Source organism: Zasmidium cellare, assembly GCF_010093935.1.
Source record: "Zasmidium cellare ATCC 36951 unplaced genomic scaffold M409scaffold_9, whole genome shotgun sequence".
Classification (NCBI taxonomy): Eukaryota; Fungi; Ascomycota; class Dothideomycetes; order Mycosphaerellales; family Mycosphaerellaceae; genus Zasmidium; species Zasmidium cellare.
The window spans coordinates 112,187-133,036 of NW_022986953.1; the positions used below are offsets into that span (position 1 = coordinate 112,187).

The window sequence follows — 20,850 nt, forward strand, 5'->3', positions numbered from 1 at the left end:
CTGTGAAGGCGAGACCAATATCGAGACCCTCTTTACGACTTCCGGTACATCGCGAGAAAGGAGGCCTTGATAAACTCCATGACAGCAGCAATGCACGCTCTCGGTTGCCCATCGAAGCTGGCGCTCTTGTCTGATCCGCCGCACCCTTCAGCCTTCAACATCGATATTGATAGCCTTCATTCCTGAACTTGCTACTTTCCCCAGCTCTGCGAGTCGGACCACGCCGTGGGCAAGTGGATCGACCAGTCTGAGAAGACTATTTTTCTCGGGATTTCGTGCTGGAAGTGCTCCGGTGCTAAACATTCGCCTTCGCAATGACCTCGTGCGAGCCATCTCGAACCTGAATGTCTTTTTGGAAGTCGGCGTGACATCGGCACGGCCGCTCTCACCAGCGCCATCTCTACAATAGGGACAACGACAGATCTCACGGTCACAATAGATACAATACATCACCTCTAAGTTACAATAGCAACGGTAACAAAGCTCACAGACACAATAGGCACAATAACATCGCCTCAACTACTAATACTTTCTCTTCGCCTTCCTGCTTCTATGTTAGCTTTCTTCTTCCAAACACCGTCAACAGATCAAGCTTCTGTCACATCTTCAATTCTCTATCAATCGGGCAGGCCCCTTTCACATTACTTCATACAAGAGCAGGCCTCTTACCACATCTCCAGCGCTGTAAGTTCTCTCTCCACCTCCACGATTGACCTTATCCCCCTACCAACCGAACTGACCAAGCCACCAGTCACTCAATCAGCATACCTCAGACCACAAATCCAGCCGAGATGTCTTCTACGTTCGCAATCTCCACTTACCCCCTAAGCGCCACCACGGCGCTCATCAAGCTCTCGCCAGCCCCAACGGCCATCAGCATCACCCCAACGCCCAAGTACCTCGCCTACCTCACCGAGCAAGAAAACTACATCTTCGTCGCCATGCGCTTCGGCGCGGTCTGCGCCGCCCTCACCCGCTTCGACATGACCGACTCAGCAAGCAAGATAGGCCAGTTTGCCGTCGACTTCCTCGGCACGGGCATGTTCCTCACTAGCCTCGAGCACTACCTGCGCGAGACTTCACTCGGCGACGACCTCGTGTCCATCAAGTACTGCCTGTCCGATCTGATCGAAGATCTAGAGGCTCACCTCGACCCGAAGATGCAGAGCGGCTTTGGCGGTGATTTGCGCGAGGTGGTCAAACAGTGCGGTCTCATGTACGATCCCAGTGAGCTTCCTGAGGTGATTGAGATGGAGGAGATTATTGTGGTTGAAGACGGAGAAGAGGCTTTCACAGACGCTGAGGGCGAAGACGACGACGAGTATGAGGGTTGAAATGCGCTGGCGCTGTGAGTGAGGTGAAAAGAGATTTTATGCTCTGCTTGTTGTTTTGCATTATTACCATCGAGACCAGATCTCAGCATTTACTGGCTTTGCTAATTGACTGGCGTTGGTGCCGGTAGCGTAGACAGCGTTTGAGCGAGCGAGAGATGTCCATACGCAATGCGATTACTATGCGATTGAACAGACTCCCGCCTCTTCGATTCATATGCCCCTGCCTGTTTCAGTCTATATCCACCCACAGACCTCGTCCCATGCTCGACCGAGATTGTCGTTTTGATGCCGTGAAGAGCCATCCCGCATTAGGGACACAACACAGCAGAGTAGAGTCAAACCAGCTCCTCGAGCCTCTCATAATCGCGAACAGAGCTGCGAGTAGATTCAACCACAAGAGCCAGTCTAAGAAAAACAGAGCAGCGTGTTTCTCTCCAACTCCCAAGCGCCTCGCAATGCTGAAACCCATCTACCCATCTACCCATCTACCCATCTATCGCCGCCTCGCCTTCCTGTCACCACCCAAAACCACCCTCATCAACGCCCCTTACTCCCCTTCAAATACTCTCTGTCATTCTCCACATTATCCGCCCTCGCCTCCTCGAGCATCGTGTCGATCCCTCTCTCCTTCAGCGCTTTCTACAAAGAACAGCCAAGTCAGCAACAGAACCCTCGAGATCGGGCCGGAAAGGTGGGAAGAACATACCCCGATGCAAGCTTTGTACTCCCGGAAAAGAGGCTCGCACTCGTCCGTCTTCGCGGTGCCTCGAAGGTATTTCTCGCTGTACCATTTCAGGAAGCAGGTGTCGTAGCGTCTGGGATGGGGTTAGTGATGGGTTTTGATGAGGAGACCGTGACAAGCAGGCAACAAAGGAGGTGTGCTTTTGATGGTTTGATGGCTTACTCTTTCACTTCGTTGCACTCTGGCGCTAATGAGGCCGACATTGTGAGATCGTTGCTGTTCGAAATGAATGGATGTTCGGAGGTGGTGGACTTCTGAAGACGAAGTGAAGTTGACCTTTCGCCACGAATGGAAGGTACGCAGTGCGGTATGAAAGCTACGCAGCCCGACACACATTCACATGTGACAGTGCACTGAAGACACACGCGGATGCTTCGAGATGTGCACAGACTCAACGTTCTCGTTATCAATATTCACGGGTTTCGAAGTACATGTGGCATCTCATCACAAGTGCGGGCCCCAGTGCCAACCCGACCTTCCTCCCGCCTGAGCAAGAACTTTTCCCTGCTTATTCACAACCCTGACGGCTTGCTGACTGCCGCTCAACCTCGCTTTCATCACCAGTCCATCTCCATCCCAAGAGAAGTCTACACTACCACCACCTCTCAGCCTCAGCCCTTTCACACTGCCATTGCCCCAAGCGGCAGGGATCGCAGGACCCAACACCACAGTCCTAGCCTCTCGTCCCTTTCTACCCAACTGTTCGTTCGACAAAGGCAAGTCGACAACGAGCATACTCAGCACCGCGCCCGCAAAACCGAAGTTTGCATCGATCTGGAAGGGTAGGTTGGCGCCGGAGTACATGCTCAGCAGATTGCCAGCCCAGTTCTCCCCAATCGTCAATCGCAATTCATAGTGAGCTCGCTCGACGTTCTTCAATCGTGCCCAGCATGCTGCCCGCCAGACTTTCTCCCAGCCTGCGTTAGAGTCTATGATACCGACACCTCGTGAGTACAGCGTAGTCTCAATCGCTTTTCTAATGGTGTCGTTGTTGTATCCGTCCTGGTAGGAAGACAAGGAGAAGCCTGGATGCCAGCCGATGAGGTTCGAAAGATGGCGGTGAGTGTCGTTCTGAACGTCCATGTCAATCTTCCATTCCTGGATCTGACCCCACTTCCCAATGTGGAGGCCCTTGTCTAGCTGCGAGAGCTGGCTCTGGACGTCGGACAAGAATTGCCTATCGCGGTCCCCGATAGCCGTGGCAGATTGGAGTGTCGTTTCGAAAAGCTGATAGATGAGTTGTTGGTAGTGAGTACATCCGAGTGTGGTAGCACCGTGCTCTGCGCTCGTGCAAGGGTTGACGACGAGTGTGCCATCCTTGAAGTACTGATCTTCCTGCAGCTGGCTCAACCAAAATTGAGAGATCTGCTTCAACAGAGGATATCCGGTTGACCGAAGAAAGTCGGTGTCCTGGCTGTAGTCGAAGTGGTCCCATACATGGAGCATCATCCAGGCGGCGGCGATGGGATAATCGGCCCAGATTGCATCACCAGTCTTCATGCTTGTGTGGCCGAAGATGTTCATCTCATTATGCACAACCCAACCCGGAGCATTGAAGAGCAATTTAGCAGTCTCGGCGCCCCTTGGTGCCCAATTCTCCATGAGATATTCCCAAAGCGGAGTTTGCAAGCCGCCCAGTCCAGTCTGATCGGCATGCCAATGGTTCATTTGGATATTGATGTTGGCGTGATAGTCCGCGCTCCAGGCACTGGTGAGCTCGTTGGACCACTTGCCTTGCAGGTTGGGTGGAAGAGCACCATCTCGCGAGGAGGTGATGAAGAGATGGCGGGCAAGATCGAATGTCAACGATTCCAGATATGGATCCCCTGTGGTACCATTGGCGTCGTAGCGTGAGACCAAATCCGCGGTTTCCAGTTTGGAGGATCCTTGTGTATCGGGCAGGTCGAGGCTGAAAGCGTCGGCCAGAGCGCTATAGTCTGCGATGTGGGTGTTCAGGAGTTGATCAGCGCTCTTTCTTGATGCCTGTTCGACAGTGTTGTTGACATATGGTGTAGGATCAACACCACGAAAAGAGTAGTCATTCTCAGCGTTCCCTTTAGACTGATCGAAATCTGTTGCTGCAGCGATGACGAAAGTGGCCCGATGCTGGTTACTCGCCGGTAGAATTAAAGAGCCATTGTTACAATGCGTGCGAATATTGCTGCCAACCACCCTTGTCGCTGCTTGATAGATCATGCCAATGTCAGCTTTGGTTGTTCCACGAAGTTGTACTTGATCCTGCGAACATGTCGACTTGACAAGTGTTGCATTCGTCAATGTGTTTGACATGGAGACCGAGATACTTGGCAATGACCTGGTGGAGCCTACATTGTACACGCATACGTCGTCCGGGTACGTGCAATAAGATTTGCTTGGAGTTGTCAGCGACTCCTTCGTTCGTCTGGACTCACCACTTACATGGTGTACGCTGAGCCATGAGTGCTGAACGTAGTTGTGTGAACACCCGTGCCGAGATCAAGTACACGTTTGTAGTTTGTTACATCCTGTACGCCATCAATGGTAACGGTGAGATTTCCAAGCACAGCATAAGCCCCGTAGTTGTTGTTGTCTCCCATCAATTTGGTCACATTGCCGGTGCCATTCTGCCAGATCCAATCTCGGATACCAGGAAGGAATTGATATCGCTCGCCAGCGTTGCCACCGGCGTAGCTGCTGTTCTCGAAAGGACCCCCAGACCAGAGAGTATCACGGTTAATGCTCAGCGTCTCGTGGCCAGCTTCCCCAAATGACAGTGCTGCAACTTTGCCGTTGCCAATGGGATATGAAGTACGCAATACATCATCCGAGACTGCTGGCTTGGTCGACCACAGGCTCTTCGCCAGCGAAGTAGAAGAGTGTAAGAAAAGTAGAGGTGTTACGACAGCTGAGAGCCGCATGTTTTTGATCAGGCGAAAATAACAGCAGATAGGATAGACCTACGTTCTTGATCACATATATATGTATATGCAGCCCCCTCAGTACTCCTCTGGCTTGTACGAGGTGGTATTGGGATGTGGAGGCGAGTGCGGAGAGGGTCGAGAAGGGCTATTTCTTCCGTAAGATCGGCGCCTGTCAAAGATGAGTATTCATAATGACTTGTGCTTCTGGGAGACGCAGAGAGCCAAGACAATCTCAACCACGGGTCCTCCACATGTCCGAAGACACAGAAGCAGGTGTGTGTGCCATTGTCACGCCCGGTGGCCGGCGCAGGTGAAGTCAGATGGAGGAGAGAAGGAGACGTTCGGGAGAGCTTTGCCGAGCATTTAGCCGCGACAGAGTTGACGCTAGTGGAATAAGCAGCGGCCTGTGCTTTTGTGCATGCGTCTTGTGAACTGGAACTTTTTGAGTGAAGGCTGCAACACAACTGCCCTGACATGGACGCAAACATACCCTTCCGCGCGTCCACCTAGGCCACAACCTCGGATCGCGCACCATGGAGGACTTCAACAGCGTGGAAGAGAGCATCAAATCCGCCCTCATCTCCACCATCCGCAGCGCCAACTCGCTCGGCAGCGAGGACCTCGCCTTTCATCGATCTCTCGATTCCTCCGTCGGCACCACTCTCGACCGCCAGAATGCGCGCCTTCTGGGCCTTGCGGACCGCCTGGTGGGCACTGCGACTGCGAATACGGAGATAGTACGTCCTCCGCGACTGAGCGACCTCGAGTCCGTCGAGGGCAACTGGAAGGCGGTCGTTGATGTTGTCGACAGCCTGCTCGAGCGCGTAGACACTGCGCTGGACGAGTTCACTGGCGCTGTAAAGAGATTGAACCCTGGGGCGGATCAGGTAGGCATATCGAGAAAGAGAAGACAATGTAGCAATTGGATACTGAGTTGTGATTGAAGGCAGCATTGCACAGAGCACCGAAGCGATCAAGGATTGAGGCGACCGTCAAGTCGCTTGAGATCGAAAAACCCCAGCTCAAATTCGACCATGTCACCAGAAATGATGAGGTCCTCCCCTTCAAACCATTGTTGCTGAGCAAGCCTCACGCATCCGTGCCTTTGGAGGCCGAGCCCATCGCTGCCGAGCCTGGATCGCAGCCAGCGTAAGTCTCACGTTTTCATACGTCTTCTCTCGGGGCACTCGACTATGTGAATGGTTCAAAAGCGAGCAAGAGCCACGCATGTACTACGCAGATTCTGACGTTCCCGAACAGATATCCCCATCCATATCAAGTCGAGCTGGAACAGTACCGCTACCCGTCATCTGTGTACACCCACAGCGAGCCCATAATGTACCAACCGTTCGATTCCACCACGGCAACGCTCGTTGAAGACGAGGAAGAGCTTGAGAAGATGCTCCACGAGCTGAAGCAGGCGAAAGAAATCGCAATCGATCTTGAGCATCACGACAGCCGCACGTACATAGGTATTGTGAGTCTGATGCAGATCAGCACCCGCGACAAAGACTGGATAGTGGACACTCTCAAGCCATGGCGGCGGAAGTTGCAGTGTCTGAACGAGGTCTTCGCCGATCCAAGCATTATCAAGGTGCTGCATGGAGCCTACATGGATGTTGTGTGGCTGCAGAGAGATCTGGGGCTCTACCTCGTGGGCTTGTTCGATACTCACTACGCTGCCCGAGCCCTGGGCTATCAAGGAGGCAGCCTTGCTTTCCTACTCAAGAAGTTCGTCGACTTCGACGCACAGAAGCAATACCAGATGGCAGACTGGCGTGTTCGACCGCTACCCAAGGAATTGTTCGACTACGCCCGTAGCGACACCCACTTTCTCCTGTACATTTTCGACTGCATGCGCAACGAACTCATCGAGCGATCTCGGTTCGATGCGCCGGACCACGAAGGGGACAAGATTTGGGATGTGTTGCAAAAGAGTACCGAAGTTGCCTTGCAACGTTACGAACACCCTATCTACGATGTAGAGTCTGGCCAAGGTCCCATAGGTTGGTACAGGCCTCTATCTCGAACCCCAACGCTCCTCGACAGGCAACAGTTTGCCGTATTTCGGGCTGTGCACAAGTGGCGAGACGATGTCGCACGCGAGCAGGACGACAGCATACACTACATTATGCCAAATCACCAGATCTTTACCATTGCTAAAGCCATGCCGCCCACCAGACTGGCGCTTTTTGGCATCGCTCAGCCTGTCACTCAAACGGTAAAGCTACGAGCGGACGAGCTCGTGAGCGTTATCGCAAAGGCCAAAGAGGAAGGCGAAGACGGACCTGACATGTTGGAAACGATGAATCGTCTTGATCCACGGAAAAGCGAACGCACAGCCCCGGAACCTGAGCCTGTGCCAGTACAACAAGTCAAAGCTCCAGCGCCTCAACCGACACCTGCTGCAGTGAATGGTGCAAGTTCGACATTGCCGCTGCGAAGTAGCAGTTCTGCATTCTGGGGCTCTGCATTCGAGAGTAGCTCTTATCAAAAGCGCGCAGCCTCCTCGAGGGCTGAAGTATCACTCGCTGTGCCGCTCCCGCCACTCACAGCAGAAATCTTTGCTGATCCGACAGAGGCGATGCCTATGAACGATGAGCCACCAACGCCGGAGCCAGCGTCCGCTGAGGAAGCTCAGGAAGAGCAAGATGATACGTTCGTCCTCAAAGACCTGGGCAGGAAGCGCAAGCGCGCTGATCCATTCGATGGCATGGCTGCCAACTTTGACGAGGTCAACCTCAATGGGCCATCTACAGAAGAGACTAGATTGCGGGAAAGGGCCGAGAGAAAGGCCGCTAAAAAGGCCGCAAAGAAAGCTGCGAAGACAGCGGCTGCAGGAGGTGACTTGGATGAAGCTGCGGATGGCGAGGTCGACGACGAGGTTCCTTTTGACTACGCCTCTGCACCGAGCATCCTAAATCCACCACGGGAGACGAAAGAGAGCGCAAAGGAGAAGAGGAAGAGAGAAAAGCAGCTGAACCCATATGCCAAGTCTCTCGATGCTCCCAAGGGGCTGCCGAGGAACCAGAAGGAAAAGGCAGGGAAGAGCAAGACTTTCAGGAATTGAGACAGCATTTAGCCATGGCGTTTGCGAGGGACGCGTGAAGCATCAATGTGGGTGGCTTCTGTATGCACTGACTGTGTCTTGCAAGGCATGGATCGGACTCCAATTCGTGCATGTGTATAAGGCAATCATTCGGCTGGAAAGAGGACGTCTGCCATCATCATGCATTAACTACGATCCGACAAAATCATCGAAGACAGCTAAGCACTTGCTCCTGCTTGGTTTAAGTCACCTGAATGAATGACATTGCCATCCTACTGCTCGTGGTTCGATTTCGCATTCGCCGTGACGGATCACCGGGCCTTGCAGTACGAACAACCCTTGAAGGTGTCGAAGCAAACAATAGGTCGGAGCCTTCCACGGACGATGTTTTTGGAATTGTCTTCTCGTGCGAGCCGTAGCTGGATCCTCCGCGGACTTGCCGAAAATGCGAGCCAAACAACACTCCAGCCCATTGGAGTAGACGACTACGACATGCAACCGCAAGAGGTATGCAGTTCGATACAACCAATCAACAGCCCCTTTTCTACGGAGCGTAGGAACTTGGCAGAGCTGGGCGGATTCGCTCTTCCAGCGTTGCTATGTAGCCTCCATGGAACGAACGACTTTCAAGCCAGCCTGATGTCCATTGTCTGCTTGTGATACACTGAAGTACTTGTATAAGTGAGTGCGTTTTCGACTACTTTTTGCTTCATTCACATTGTCGTTCAACCACTTCCGAATACCACTTCAACTGACGCTTGACTTTCGCATCTCCCCATCGACATGGCTGACACACGAGCCAGGCTCCAAGCTCTCGTCCAAGAACTCATTCCTCTCGCCGAGAAGTACGAGGAACCAGCTCCAGGCGCCTTCGGCATCGAGGATCCCCTAATCACCAAAGCGAAAGAACTGATCGCCCAAGCCCAAGCTCCAGTCGACTATGCAACGTCCCTGATGGTCACAACCTTGGAGGCGATTAGCCTACGCACGCTGCTTCAACTGAACGCTCTTCAGGCGATCCCAGCATCAGGTAGTATCTCGCTCACCGACTTCTCCACAAAGAGCGGCGTCCAAGACTCTCTCCTCGAGCGCCTGCTCCGCGTACCTGTGAACGCAAACTTCATCGACCAGGACTCCACTTCAGGAGAATACTCACACACCCATCTCTCCCAAGGCTTCACCGACCCCAACTCCATGCCCTGCAGACTCTTTTCCTTCATCTACGACGAAGGTCTGGGAGGACTGATGCCTCTCCTCCCCCAATACCTCACGCACCAACACGCACAGACGGGCAAATGGGAAGAACCCGGCGCCTCGCGGGACTCAACCCGCTTCAACATCCAGACCTGGCACGCCAACGTCGAGGGCGTAAAGACCGCCTTCGAAGTGATGGAAATGAATCCAGAGCGTATGAAGAGATTCCAAACATCCATGGCCATCGGCGAACAACTCAACCCATTCGTTGGATACTACAACTTCGACAAACTCGCCGTCTCCTCAGACGAAGAAGAAGCGGATCGAAAAGCCCTCGTCGACGTCGGCGGCGGGCAAGGCCTCGCCCTCGCGGCGATCCTCAAAGCCCACCCGTCCCTCAAACCCACCCACTGCGTCCTACAGGACACGGCGCCCGTCATCGCCCTCGCGCAGACGTCCAACCCGGCCAACCTCCCGCCAGGGATAACGTACCAACCGCACGACTTCTTCCTCGCGCAACCCATCCTCAACGCAAAGGCATACTACCTCAAAGCCATCGCGCACGACCTCAGCGACGCGAACCTCGTGGCCGTGCTGCGCGAGCTTGTGGCTGTGATGGCGGCGGATAGTCGGGCTCTGATCGCGGAGAATGTTTTGCCGGAGAGGGGTGGGAGTGGGGTTATGGCGTTGATGGATTTGATGATGATGGGGATTGGGGGGAAGGAGAGGACGGAGGAGGGGTTTCGGAGGGTTTTGCGGCAGGCGGGGTTGGTGGTTGATTGGGTGCATAGGGCGGGTGGGGGGAGGAATTATGCGATTGTTGAGGCGAGGTTGGAGTGAATGGAGGGTTTGGATTGTAGTCTGGGGGCGTAGGTCGGAGTCGATTTGAAGGTTGCAGTCTGTCTTTATGTCGCTCGTCAGTATCGATTCGCGAACGGGTTGCGTGGGCTCAACTCCGCTCCTCCTGAATCTTGAACAAGTAGGCATGCGGATGACTTGATTCATTCCAGGTTCGATCATCGAGGTTTTGTACAGTCTTGCCCTTCAACTCCTCACCAATGCCGTCCTGCGCCTGTACATTGGAAAGCCATCTCCAAAAGACACACCAGAACTGAAACGCCAAAAGCACCATCGCTTACTCTTGTACAGCCTACACGAGAGTCTCTCAGACCCCAGCATCCTCAGGCTTGACATCCAAATTCCAATTAATCACCCCCTCCTCACCATACCTCTTCTCCAACCACTCGTTCGCCTGCTTGAAATGGCCGCAGTCGAACCATCCCTTATGAGCACTCAGCGGACTAGGATGCACGCTCTTCAACACGAGATGCTTGCTGGCATTGATCTTCGCACAACGATCCTGCGCCGGCTTGCCCCAGGCCAGGAACACAACACCTCTCGTCCTCTTCATCGCCACAGTATCGATGACTTTCTGCGTGAAACGCTCCCAGCCCTTCTTGGCGTGCGAGTTGGCTTCGTGAGCACGCACCGTCAAGCATGTATTGAGCAACAGGACGCCGCGATCGGCCCATGGCGTGAGGAGTCCTCCACCGTTCGGCGGCTCTTTGAAGTCAGGATAGTCTTTCTTCAGCGCGATGTACATGTTCTTGAGCGAGGGTGGGGCTTTCGTTGGTGGTCGCACGGAGAAGCAGAGGCCGTGGGCTTGGTTGATGTTGTGGTAGGGATCTTGGCCGAGGATGACGGCTTTGACGGAGGGGAGAGGCGTGTGTCGCGACCTGTGGTGGGAGATCGCGTTAGCGAGCTACATGGACTTGTGGATCTGATGGGCTATACCAGCTGTAGACATCCTCGCTCGGCGGGAACACTTTCTTTCCGCCTTCGACTTCCTTCTTGAGGAACTTCTTGAGCTCGAGGAATTGAGGACTTGTGACCTCATCCTTCAACACAGCGAGCCAGCTTTCGTGAAGCGTCTCAATCTCGAGCTTGAGCAGCTGCTTCTGCTCGTCATTCAGCTTCGCAAGCCACGCATCTTTGTCGAATTTGATGGGAGCTGTCTCGGGCGCTGTAGGCGAGGAACTCGGCTGGGAGGGATTGGTCGATGAGCTGGACGGGTTCGTCTTGGGCTGGCCGAAGAAGGACGTGATGGAGCCGTTGGCTTTGGGCTTCTTCGCGGCTTCAGTAGCCACGTCGACGGCCTTTCGTTTGAGAGACATGTTGTGTGATTGAGGAGAGTAGAGAGTCGCGTCGTCGATGATGTCGACGCGTAGAGTAGTCGTTATGTAAGCCAACTAGCTAAACCTTAACCAAAGCTTTATTGATCCTTTCGTTCCAAGGTTTCCTGTCTCTCTTCGTCTTCGTCTGAGTCCTGGCCTCTACCCAATTCCTTCCCAACCCGTGTGCTCTGACCTGTGAGCGTTCTTCTCCACGGCTTTCTCGACCATGCAGCGTTTAGGACGTTGATCTTCTATGTTCGATCTTTCCTGGTGGCGGCCGTAGCTGCGGGTGGGGAGCGGCAAGAGATCATTAAAGACCATTTGCCCAGAATGAGTTTTCTTTCAATCCAGTGTCGTTTGCGCTTCTTCATCCAATGTCTTTGCTCTTCCCCTTGCCCTTGTTCCTGACAGAGTCAAATCCAGATTCAATCAACGAGGAGGCCATCCCAATAGCATCCTGCATTCCAACCATAGCTGCTGTAGCGATGACGATACCCTCGATGATCTCGGCAGTCAATCCTCGTTCGGATGGTAGAATCGTCAAATAGCCTTGGTGCTTCGACCACGGAGCTGCGCGGGTATAGGTCGCCACAATGCGATTCGACCATTCTTCGACGAGATGCTGGGTTGGAAAAGGCGTCCAAGACAAACTCTTGACTGTCGATCTTCTTCGATCCTTGCTCGATGGTTCGTCAGGAGCCTTTTCAGATGTGCTCGGATTTCTTTCGACATTGGCTTCTTGTTCGGAGTCTTTGGTCGTTTCCCTCCCCTTGGGGACCATCCATACCACTCTCGACCCACCCAAGGCAGGCAGATCCAATGCAAATTTAATCGCGACCCATCCGCTACAGTGCATGTATCTCTCCGTCGCAGAGACATGGCGGAGTCCCGCCCTTTCGATCTCCTCTTCGTGGGGCCAGAATGTGATCAAGGGCCCGCAGTCGGGCTTGACGTTTTCAGGGAACTTGATCTCTGCGACTTCTCTGAGAGGAAAATTTGACTGTGGTTCTGGCGCATGCCTCCGCATTGTGGCCTTGTATCTTGTGCTGTACCTCAGTTGCCAGTAGGAAAGTTCGGGCAACAGTTCCAGGGGTGTGATGTTCAAGGTCCAGAAATCCAGCATCGGTTTCTTGAAGTCAACGACAAGTTCCAGCATGCCGGTCGCGGGATATGGGGGAATACTCGGGCTCGACGTTGATCTCAACGAATGCCGTAGTCGCTCTTTCTCGTCTACATAGCCGCTCTGTTGTCCGTTGATTGGAAGGCTTGCCGATGAACCTGTGGCCTCGGCATATGATGGCGGCGGGAGTTCGTTGTGTTCATCTTCTTCATCGCCTCCCACGTGATTCCTCGCCATGGTGAAGGCAATGACATGCGAGGGTTTGTCTGACAAGTATGAGATTGTAGGCAAGGTCGCCAACTTCGAGGTTCTTGACAGCTTACGAAAGAAGCACGAGATGAGTTCGAGAAAGTGTAGGAATCGCCCACAAACACTCACCTGTCGCGCGCCTGTGACCAATCTTCCACGCGCTTATCCAAGAATAGTGGTGAATGTGTGCTGGTGCGTGTTGTCGCCAGCCCGCGGATGGCGTGGCAGCTTCGGCTTTGCTCCGTGGCCTGTGCACACGAAGGGCAACGTCAACACTCGACTTCGCCTCCTTCACCACTTCATCGCCATCCTCTCATCATTCACGTCGAGCCACCTGGCCGCAACATCAGTGTCACCGCCAGTGTTTCGCCAGCAGAGATGCACTACGCGCCACTGTGATCGAGAGGCCCGCTCCGTGCGACTTCGAGATGAAGCTTCGCGGTATCAAGACAGCGATAGAAAGAGGTACCGTGCAGTCCAGCTGGGCAACGAGGTACACAATCGCTGTGATAATAATGTGAGTCGTGTTCAGCAAGAAAGAACTTGCTAAGTGAGTGAACAACACTTCTTCTTGCTTCCACCGTTTTGGGGCCCTTGCAAGCCACACCATGGGCCAGACCGGATCTTTTTGCAAGTGCCAGCTCGATCGACCGACTTCAGCTTCCTTCCAACATGAAGCGGTCCCTCTACAGCCTGTCGTCGACATCCGATGGCAGCACTCCCCGAGGAGTACTGGCAGCCGCCCATTTGGGATGTCGCAGATGCGCAACATACCGCTCCACATCCTGTTCGATACGACCACTATCAACCGCTACCCGGCCCCGAATGGATACGGATCTTGATTATCGAGCCGGCAGCCAGCCTCCAAGATGCTCTGGAGTGCAGCATCCAAGTGGTTCCTCTCCAGCCTTTCTCCAACTACGCCGCCCTGTCATACAGTTGGGGCATGAACAGCGATGGCGATAAATCTTTGTCTCGCGTCATCGAAATCGCTGGAAACCCGATGCGCATTACTCAAAACCTCTATGAAGGGCTTTGCCGCATTCGACCTCAAGGGGAAGCGTGGGATGCACCAAAGCGGGTGTGGATCGATGGCATCTGCATCAACCAAGCAGATGATGTTGAACGTGGTGCACAGGTCGCAGTCATGGCTTTGATATATCCGTACTCAACTGAGACTATTCTATGGCTCGGCGAAGGCCCAAGTGAAGCAGATGATGTGATCGTTTTGAGACTGCTCGAACGGTTGGAGGCCTGTCCTTCGTTCCAACTTGCCACCACGCTCAAAGCCATCATCCATACACGACAATGTCTCTAGAACTTGCATCGCTCGAGTTGTATATGTCTTGGCAGTGATCCAGTTCTCGACAGATTTCTCGGCCTTGTAGACGGCCAGATGATGGGCGAGTTCATGGGAGAAGCTCTGCCCAATGCGATGAAACGAATCATCGACAACGTCCGTCCGGACTTGCTCGACGCTATTGAACATAGCTCGCAGATGTTTGAAGCCTTTCTTACACGCAGATACTGGAACCGCCGATGGGTTGTGCAAGAGCTCTTCTATTCAAGATCCAAGCACATGTATTGGGGCCCGTGTAGGCTGGACCTCTCTCAGCGAAGGCTTGATCAGTCTCTGGATAAGATAAGAGCCACCATGAAGAACATAAGCTGGAGGATGCAGGGCGGCGTGGATACCACGGACGACGACTCATGCCCTTACCAGAAGCTCTCCGACGGGGCGGAGGCCATCAGAGAGTTGTTCCGTCCATCCTATCCAGACTCTACATCACTACTGGTGCATGCGCTTGGCCGATTCAATTCCATGGAATGTCAAGATGCACGAGACCGGCTGTACTCCTTCATATCTCTCGATCAGAGTCCCAAAATCGCTCCAAGCTACCAGCTTACCACCGCAGAAGTGTACATTCAATTTGCACAGGCGCTCATCGACCGTGGCATGTTCATGGACATCTTCCACAACCTACGACAGCGCTTCGTGATTCCAGAGAAGGCGCAGCTGAACATGCCAACCTGGGTTCCGGACCTCAGACTCACTTTCACTTCGATCCCCAGGCGCACAGTCAAGGTACCAAGGGAGTTATGGGCACATCGTGATGGCTCCCTCAGCTGCTCTCTGTACTACATTGGGACAGTCGATGCGGTTTGCATGACCACCAATGACTCTTTCTTCTATGTCCGTCTTCTACCAAGCTCCGTGAAGCACGAGAGCACGGTTGACTCCCAAGGTATACCAAAACCACCTGCGACCAAATATTTTCTTGCACCAATGAATGAGCTAGTTGTTGGCGAACCCACAGCCTTGATGATTGAGCGCGGCGACTTTCTCTTCTCTCCGATCCCGATGGAACTACCGTCCAGCAAATTCGAGACAACGAGAGTGATGTTTCTGCGCAATGTGGGCTCTTACGGAAATACCATGGCGTGTAGCATCATTGGCGGTCTGCCTGCACACGCTCTCAAGAGTGCGAACGATGATGATTTAGACATACTAGAGCGTAGAGAGATGGTAGTGCGTCTCATTTGAACACGCTCATGTGGTAGATCTTGTGCCTCGGGACGACTGTGAAAAACAGGAGAAGAATGTTCACAACTGGTATGTTTCGAAATCTCAGCATGATATCGAACTAATCGTTACTATTTAGACAGATTATGCTACAGCTTCGAAAATCGAGCTGGCCAAGCCATTTGAGCAGGCCTTTTCCAAATACACTGCCTCGCCCAATTGCGTCCTTTACTTGTACATTACACAAGAGCCAATACTCTACAACAGCATTGCGGCACCAGCAGCGCCCATGATGATGTTCGCCAGCATTGGTGCGCCGGTCACAACCACGCCAGCTGCGCTGCTGGAGCTGCTCGAGGAAGTCTGTGCCGCAACCGAGCCAGAGTTGGAACCAGTGCTAGATCCAGAAGAGGCGGTGGTGCCAGCTGAGCTGCTTGATGCTGCGGACGTGGCCGCTGACGAAGAGGAGTCGGTCGCTGTCGCCGTGGTATCCGAGTTGGTCATTGGTGACGAGCTGTCGCCAGTCTGTGCGGCGAGGGAGCTAACAATCGACGAGTAGTTGGGATCACTGTAGGCGACGGTCGTGCCGCAGGTGCCCCGAGGCCCCATTGTGCCAACACCAATGCAGCAAGATCCTTCGTCGTCGATTTGAATACCGCTGCCAGGGCAACAGTAGATCTGGTTGCTGTTGCCGAGTTGGTTGCTACTCCAGCCGTCTGGACAGGAGGAACTTCCTGTTCCGAGGCCCCCAGTAATCTACAGCGATCTATTAGATTGGGAAGAGTTTGAAGCAAGGGGAGTGAACGCACAGTCTGATCTTGCGCGACAGCAACGGCGCCAAGGGCAATGAGGAAGGCTGCTTGGGTGAACATCTTGATGATGAGTTGTTGATTGAAGTCTCGGTGGATTGAGCGTGTGGTGTTTCTGACGAAGATTCAGGTGTCAACGATGATCGTTCAGCTTGCAGGAAGTATTGGATCTTCGTGACCAAGCAACGCTGCCGCCGATATATATACATCTCGACTCCTTCATCAACACTGACCAGCTGAATGATGATCATATACAAAGCCCCTTCGACCAAGCCGCCATGTAATGATCGCCATGTGCACGGCTGTGGCCGCCAGTACAGCAACACTGTCTCAAGTACCAGCGGCCCGCCGCAAGGACCATATGGACCTCCTTCATTGGCTGAATCGACTCTGATCAATGGGACGCCTGACGCTATAGGCATTTTCGGAACCATAGAAATACTAGCGACCGTTGGGTCTATACCACAACAGGAATTTTTTTTCGGCCTTCCGCTTTGGGAAGGAGCCTCCCAAAACGTATATGGTCCTTGAATACTGGATCGCTTGGAGATGGCGATGCCACTTTTACCCAACATGCGAGTCACGAGGCCTCATTCTGCAAATGATCCTTCGGAGGATGAACCCTATCGTCGACGCATGTGGCTGCGTAGCCTGCGTTAGGTCGAAGAAGGATGTCGTTCTCGTGTGTTTTAAGAGCAGATCAGTGCCCTTCAGGCACGCCGCACATGGCACAGTTAGAAGGAGTTCTCCGACACACCGAAAAAAGACTCTGGAAATCGCCGACTGGGGGAGATGATCACTTCTGGCAGAGCTGGGAGCTAGCGGCCGCATGGTTTCTTGGACTTCACCTTCGACTTTCTAAAGACCGACTGTGTCCCCTCTCTTCAGATTCTTTTCCAAGCAGAACACTGATACTCGCGGCACCAAGACGGCGATAAATGGTTGAGATAGAAGGCGGCTTGCCTTTGATGTCTTGACTCCAGGGTCAACTTCGTCCGATGATGCGTAAAAGCCGCCGCGATGGGTCGCCTGAAGAAGTCAAGAAGACTTAGAGCTGAAGATTATAAGTAACAGGTGGAATGGCATGAACTCCAGGGCATTCTCCATACGAAAGTCTGATCGAAAATGTCTTTCACCAAATCCGACCTCGTCCTCATCACTGGCGCAAACGGCCACGTTGGTTCCCATCTCGTGGATTACCTTCTGAAAGATCCCAATGGCCCACAAGTGCGCGCAGCAGTCCGAACTGAGAAGTCTGCAGCACCGCTACAGGCGACCTTCAAACAGTTTGTTGACTCCGGTCGCTTGAAATTCTCCTACGTCGCAGACATGACAGCACCCGGTGCCTACGACTCAGCAGTCAAAGGAGCCACGCACATCGCCCATGTAGCATCGCCTCTGATCCTGGATCCTCCCGATTTGGAGAAAGATCTCTTGCGACCCGCGATCCAAGGCACGGTCGGCCTGCTCGAATCCGCAAACAAGTCGAACGACGCCAAGAGCGTGGTCGTGACGAGTTCCTTCGCCGCCGCATTCGATCCGTTCAAGGGCTGGAGCTCAGACTACACGTACTCGAGCCAGGACTGGAACCCCATCACGTATGAGCAGGGCGCTGGCAGGGAAGCTACAAAGGGCTTGGATGAGAGATATCAGGGCTTCATGGCGTACTTGAGCTCGAAGAAGTTGGCTGAAGAGGCGGCGTGGAATTACTACCACAAGCACGTCGAGGGTGGAAAGGGCAAAGGATGGAAGTTCTCGACCATACTTCCAACATACATCGGCGGACCCTGCGTCCTCCCTCTGAAAGGGGAGGTAGGTCTGGACGGTAAGTAGAAACAAGGCAAGAGCCTAGTGCTCGTGACCAAACATGCTGATGGGATATATCACCAAAAAGGCTACAGCTTCTCCCAAGCGAAAATCACCGACATCGCGCAGCGTGGCACAAACAAAGGCCTCGTTGACGACTTCCCGTTCTGGGTAGACGTGCGAGACGTGGCTAAAGCCCACGCGCAAGCTCTCCTCCGCCAAGAGGCGCATGGGAAGCGGTGGATTCTGGCTTGTCAGAAGGCGAGGATGTGGCAGATTGCGAAGTCGATTCAGGTGCAGTCTCCGTGGAGGGAGGTTGAGGTTTTTGAGGAGAATGACCGGTCTTTTGATATTGCCTGTGATGAGTCTTTGCAGGGACTTGGGTTGGGGGAGTGGATTGGGCTTGATGAGATGGTGAGGGATACTGTTGGACCTGTAGTGGGGAATCTGTAGATGTACAGTGCGAGGACATCTTCGAGGGTGGTGCGAGTGGTGATAAGAAGAGCAGGATTGGAAAGAAACGGTCGCTGTATCAACATAATCGTACAAGTCTTAAACCATTAGCCATACACATGATATTCCCTCTTCTAACCTCCCCACTCAAGCCATGCCTCCATTGATCCTCAAGACTTGACCCGTGACCCATCTACTCTGCTCTCCAGTGAGCAGCGTAACGGCGTCTGCAACCTCATCCGGCTCGCCAATACGACCATGCGGATTGGTGCTGCCGATAGCCTTGATCATCTCATCCGACTTGCCCTTGAGGAACAGCTCGGTAGCTGTTGGACCAGGGGCGACGCAGTTGACATTGATGCCTTTTGCTGCAAGGTCCTTGCTGAGCACACGAGTAACCTGCTCGATGGCTCCCTTGGTGGCGTTGTAGAGCAGGTAACCAGGAGCAACTTGCGAGACGGCCGTCAAACTGGTAGAGAAGAAGACGATGCGGCCGCCGCTTGGGATGTGAGGCACCGCTTTCTGCGAGCTATGTCAGCATGAATCAGCTGGAGAATACGAGCAGGTAGCCTTACCTGAGCGAGGAAGTATGGTCCTTTGACGTTCAATGCGAATGTGTCATCGAAGTCCTTCTCGGACGTCTTGTCCAGTGTCCTCATTGGGAGAACGCCGGCGCATGGGACGAGGATGTCGATCTTGCCGTGTTGCTTGACGACCTGGTCGACCATGGACTCGATTTCAGGAATGCTGGCTGCGTTGGCCTTGACGGTGGTAGCCTGACCATGGCCGTTCTTCTTGATCTTCTCGACCAGCTTGTCGGCCGCTGAGGAGTCTGAGGAGTAGTTGATTGCGACCGTGGCGCCAAGGCTGGCGAGGCGCTCGCTGAGAGCAGCTCCGATACCCTTGGAGCCACCAGTGATAAGGGCCACTTTTCCTGCGAGTGCGCTCATGTTGTCGTTGTTTTCGTCGGTTTTCTTCGTTCGATGGGTGAGTTTGGCAGTAGCTTCTTTGATGCTCTTCATGTAGGAAGGACGGTGATGCTGGAGAATGACATGTTGCTTTGCCGTTGGTGCTGCCTTGCTTTATACATCAAGGTGGCTTGTGGATTGCGGCGTTCTTTGTGCGGCCATGCGGCGTTGTTTGCTCAATGTTGGTGCTACGTCAGGAGCAATTCGCGGTGGCTTGCAGCTGTTGCTGCACACCGAAACCGGCGCTCCGGAGCAGAGCCATCCTTCATCTTCAGCTCCGGCTGAGGGCGAAGTCGTTGCTGCCGATCACTGCCTTGAAAGGAAATATCCGCTGCGTTCCGCAAGACCCGCGTTGATTCCGGATGGTCATAAACCCCAGCTTCCTCCCGGCTTGGATCTGGAATTCCTTCTATCAATCATCACACTGCTACCGGCGCCTCTCGCTGTCCCGGAGGTAGGCTGCAAGAGCATACCACGAGTACGTGTCCGCGTTCGAGATGGTCCTTCGGAAATTGGCATCTTGGATGGCCGCCAGCTTTTCGCACGCAGCGGCGGAAGTAACATATCGCTGGACAGTGTCGCCAGGAAGCAATTGCTACGATGACTGTTAGCCATTACTTTAGGCGGAAACAATGCGGCTAGAACTACCTTGCGATAGATCATACTGGGTCCATGATGATCTTGTGGCCACGGAGCGATGGATGGAATTAGCATCAAGGCCGTTATGAAGGCTCTGGCTTGATTCTCGGCGGTGTCAAGGTCGGTCGCTGAAGTACCACGATTCTCTGCTGCACTGGTCATGCTCTGCATCTGGAACCACTTGTCGCACCTAGGAAGTGTCAGCGGCATGTCACGATTGAGTGCGGTCCCTGAAAACACTCACAACATCAAGGCCGGTCCATCACCTCCCAGATAATTCCTGGCCACTACAACAGGATCAGGCTGTCTTGAAGATGCACACTCATCCTTCAGTGGCCCCTCCATCGACTGGTCGTGGCAGAAGACCTGCACCCTCTCGCTATGAGTGCCCGCTGCGAACTCGTGTGCACTCCTGAAGTTCTGCTGCACTCTGGACGACCATCCATGGTAGTCATTCGCAACTGCTTGCCCGAAGAGCTGAATAGCTACAGGTGTCTGCCTCCAATCTGCGAAGTTTCGCACTCTGTGTGTATCCAGGATGTCTCTCGAATCGTGCATGGCTTCCAAAATCCTGGACCGATCGTTGACGCTGCAGCCTACCCAACCATAAAGGTCGCCCGAGCTGAACGCCTTTCCATTCTCGTGATTGCTGTCGAAGTCGTGGCTTCCGGAATAGACTTGTTGAACCTCATTGGTAGGTCTGGCCCAGCTCGAGTGAGTAAGGAGCAAGTAGCTTGCTGGCAGTATCATGGAGGATCTCATGGCAAAGGAATGACACGCTCTGAATCGTTCTGTGGCCCGACAAAGCAGAGAGTGTCTGTCAACTTATCTGCAGTCGGCTTCATGGTCTTCTCGTGCGTTCGACATGTCTGTAAGCGCTGCTGAAGGC

General features: G+C 53.6%; 11 protein-coding genes across 11 annotated transcripts; 5 read left to right on the top strand and 6 right to left on the bottom strand.

Moving 5' to 3' along the window:
* Positions 1 to 791: 791 nt before the first annotated feature.
* On the top strand, positions 792 to 1,334 carry M409DRAFT_52081 (uncharacterized protein; the record flags this gene model as incomplete). Its single annotated transcript, XM_033811983.1, has 1 exon — positions 792 to 1,334. The coding sequence occupies one exon, from the start codon at positions 792 to 794 to the stop codon at positions 1,332 to 1,334; it is 543 nt and encodes a 180-aa protein (XP_033670435.1).
* Positions 1,335 to 1,871: 537 nt separating this feature from the next.
* M409DRAFT_19958 (uncharacterized protein) lies at positions 1,872 to 2,279 on the bottom strand (the record flags this gene model as incomplete). Its single annotated transcript, XM_033805166.1, has 3 exons — positions 1,872 to 1,973; positions 2,041 to 2,149; positions 2,239 to 2,279. The coding sequence occupies 3 exons, from the start codon at positions 2,277 to 2,279 to the stop codon at positions 1,872 to 1,874; spliced, it is 252 nt and encodes an 83-aa protein (XP_033670436.1).
* Positions 2,280 to 2,520: 241 nt separating this feature from the next.
* M409DRAFT_19959 (glycoside hydrolase family 95 protein) lies at positions 2,521 to 4,973 on the bottom strand (the record flags this gene model as incomplete). The annotated part of the gene is made up of 2 exons (XM_033805167.1): positions 2,521 to 4,447; positions 4,495 to 4,973. The coding sequence occupies 2 exons, from the start codon at positions 4,971 to 4,973 to the stop codon at positions 2,521 to 2,523; spliced, it is 2,406 nt and encodes an 801-aa protein (XP_033670437.1).
* A 3,835-nt stretch (positions 4,974 to 8,808) lies between these two features.
* Positions 8,809 to 10,059, top strand: M409DRAFT_52084 (uncharacterized protein; the record flags this gene model as incomplete). Its single annotated transcript, XM_033811984.1, has 1 exon — positions 8,809 to 10,059. One exon carries the CDS (start codon positions 8,809 to 8,811, stop codon positions 10,057 to 10,059), a length of 1,251 nt encoding a protein of 416 aa, XP_033670438.1.
* Positions 10,060 to 10,384: 325 nt separating this feature from the next.
* On the bottom strand, positions 10,385 to 11,393 carry M409DRAFT_36100 (uncharacterized protein; the record flags this gene model as incomplete). Its single annotated transcript, XM_033810502.1, has 2 exons — positions 10,385 to 10,955; positions 11,014 to 11,393. 2 exons carry the CDS (start codon positions 11,391 to 11,393, stop codon positions 10,385 to 10,387), a joined length of 951 nt encoding a protein of 316 aa, XP_033670439.1.
* A 367-nt stretch (positions 11,394 to 11,760) lies between these two features.
* M409DRAFT_19963 (uncharacterized protein) lies at positions 11,761 to 12,750 on the bottom strand (the record flags this gene model as incomplete). The annotated part of the gene is made up of 1 exon (XM_033805168.1): positions 11,761 to 12,750. The coding sequence occupies one exon, from the start codon at positions 12,748 to 12,750 to the stop codon at positions 11,761 to 11,763; it is 990 nt and encodes a 329-aa protein (XP_033670440.1).
* Positions 12,751 to 13,471: 721 nt separating this feature from the next.
* Positions 13,472 to 14,080, top strand: M409DRAFT_19964 (uncharacterized protein; the record flags this gene model as incomplete). The annotated part of the gene is made up of 1 exon (XM_033805169.1): positions 13,472 to 14,080. One exon carries the CDS (start codon positions 13,472 to 13,474, stop codon positions 14,078 to 14,080), a length of 609 nt encoding a protein of 202 aa, XP_033670441.1.
* Positions 14,081 to 14,416: 336 nt separating this feature from the next.
* On the top strand, positions 14,417 to 15,845 carry M409DRAFT_19965 (uncharacterized protein; the record flags this gene model as incomplete). The annotated part of the gene is made up of 2 exons (XM_033805170.1): positions 14,417 to 15,008; positions 15,430 to 15,845. The coding sequence occupies 2 exons, from the start codon at positions 14,417 to 14,419 to the stop codon at positions 15,843 to 15,845; spliced, it is 1,008 nt and encodes a 335-aa protein (XP_033670442.1).
* Positions 15,846 to 17,220: 1,375 nt separating this feature from the next.
* On the top strand, positions 17,221 to 18,354 carry M409DRAFT_19966 (uncharacterized protein; the record flags this gene model as incomplete). The annotated part of the gene is made up of 2 exons (XM_033805171.1): positions 17,221 to 17,920; positions 17,990 to 18,354. The coding sequence occupies 2 exons, from the start codon at positions 17,221 to 17,223 to the stop codon at positions 18,352 to 18,354; spliced, it is 1,065 nt and encodes a 354-aa protein (XP_033670443.1).
* A 147-nt stretch (positions 18,355 to 18,501) lies between these two features.
* On the bottom strand, positions 18,502 to 19,304 carry M409DRAFT_36121 (uncharacterized protein; the record flags this gene model as incomplete). The annotated part of the gene is made up of 2 exons (XM_033810505.1): positions 18,502 to 18,876; positions 18,930 to 19,304. 2 exons carry the CDS (start codon positions 19,302 to 19,304, stop codon positions 18,502 to 18,504), a joined length of 750 nt encoding a protein of 249 aa, XP_033670444.1.
* Positions 19,305 to 19,688: 384 nt separating this feature from the next.
* Positions 19,689 to 20,723, bottom strand: M409DRAFT_52091 (uncharacterized protein; the record flags this gene model as incomplete). Its single annotated transcript, XM_033811985.1, has 2 exons — positions 19,689 to 20,151; positions 20,206 to 20,723. 2 exons carry the CDS (start codon positions 20,721 to 20,723, stop codon positions 19,689 to 19,691), a joined length of 981 nt encoding a protein of 326 aa, XP_033670445.1.
* Between the last annotated feature and the right edge of the window lie 127 nt (positions 20,724 to 20,850).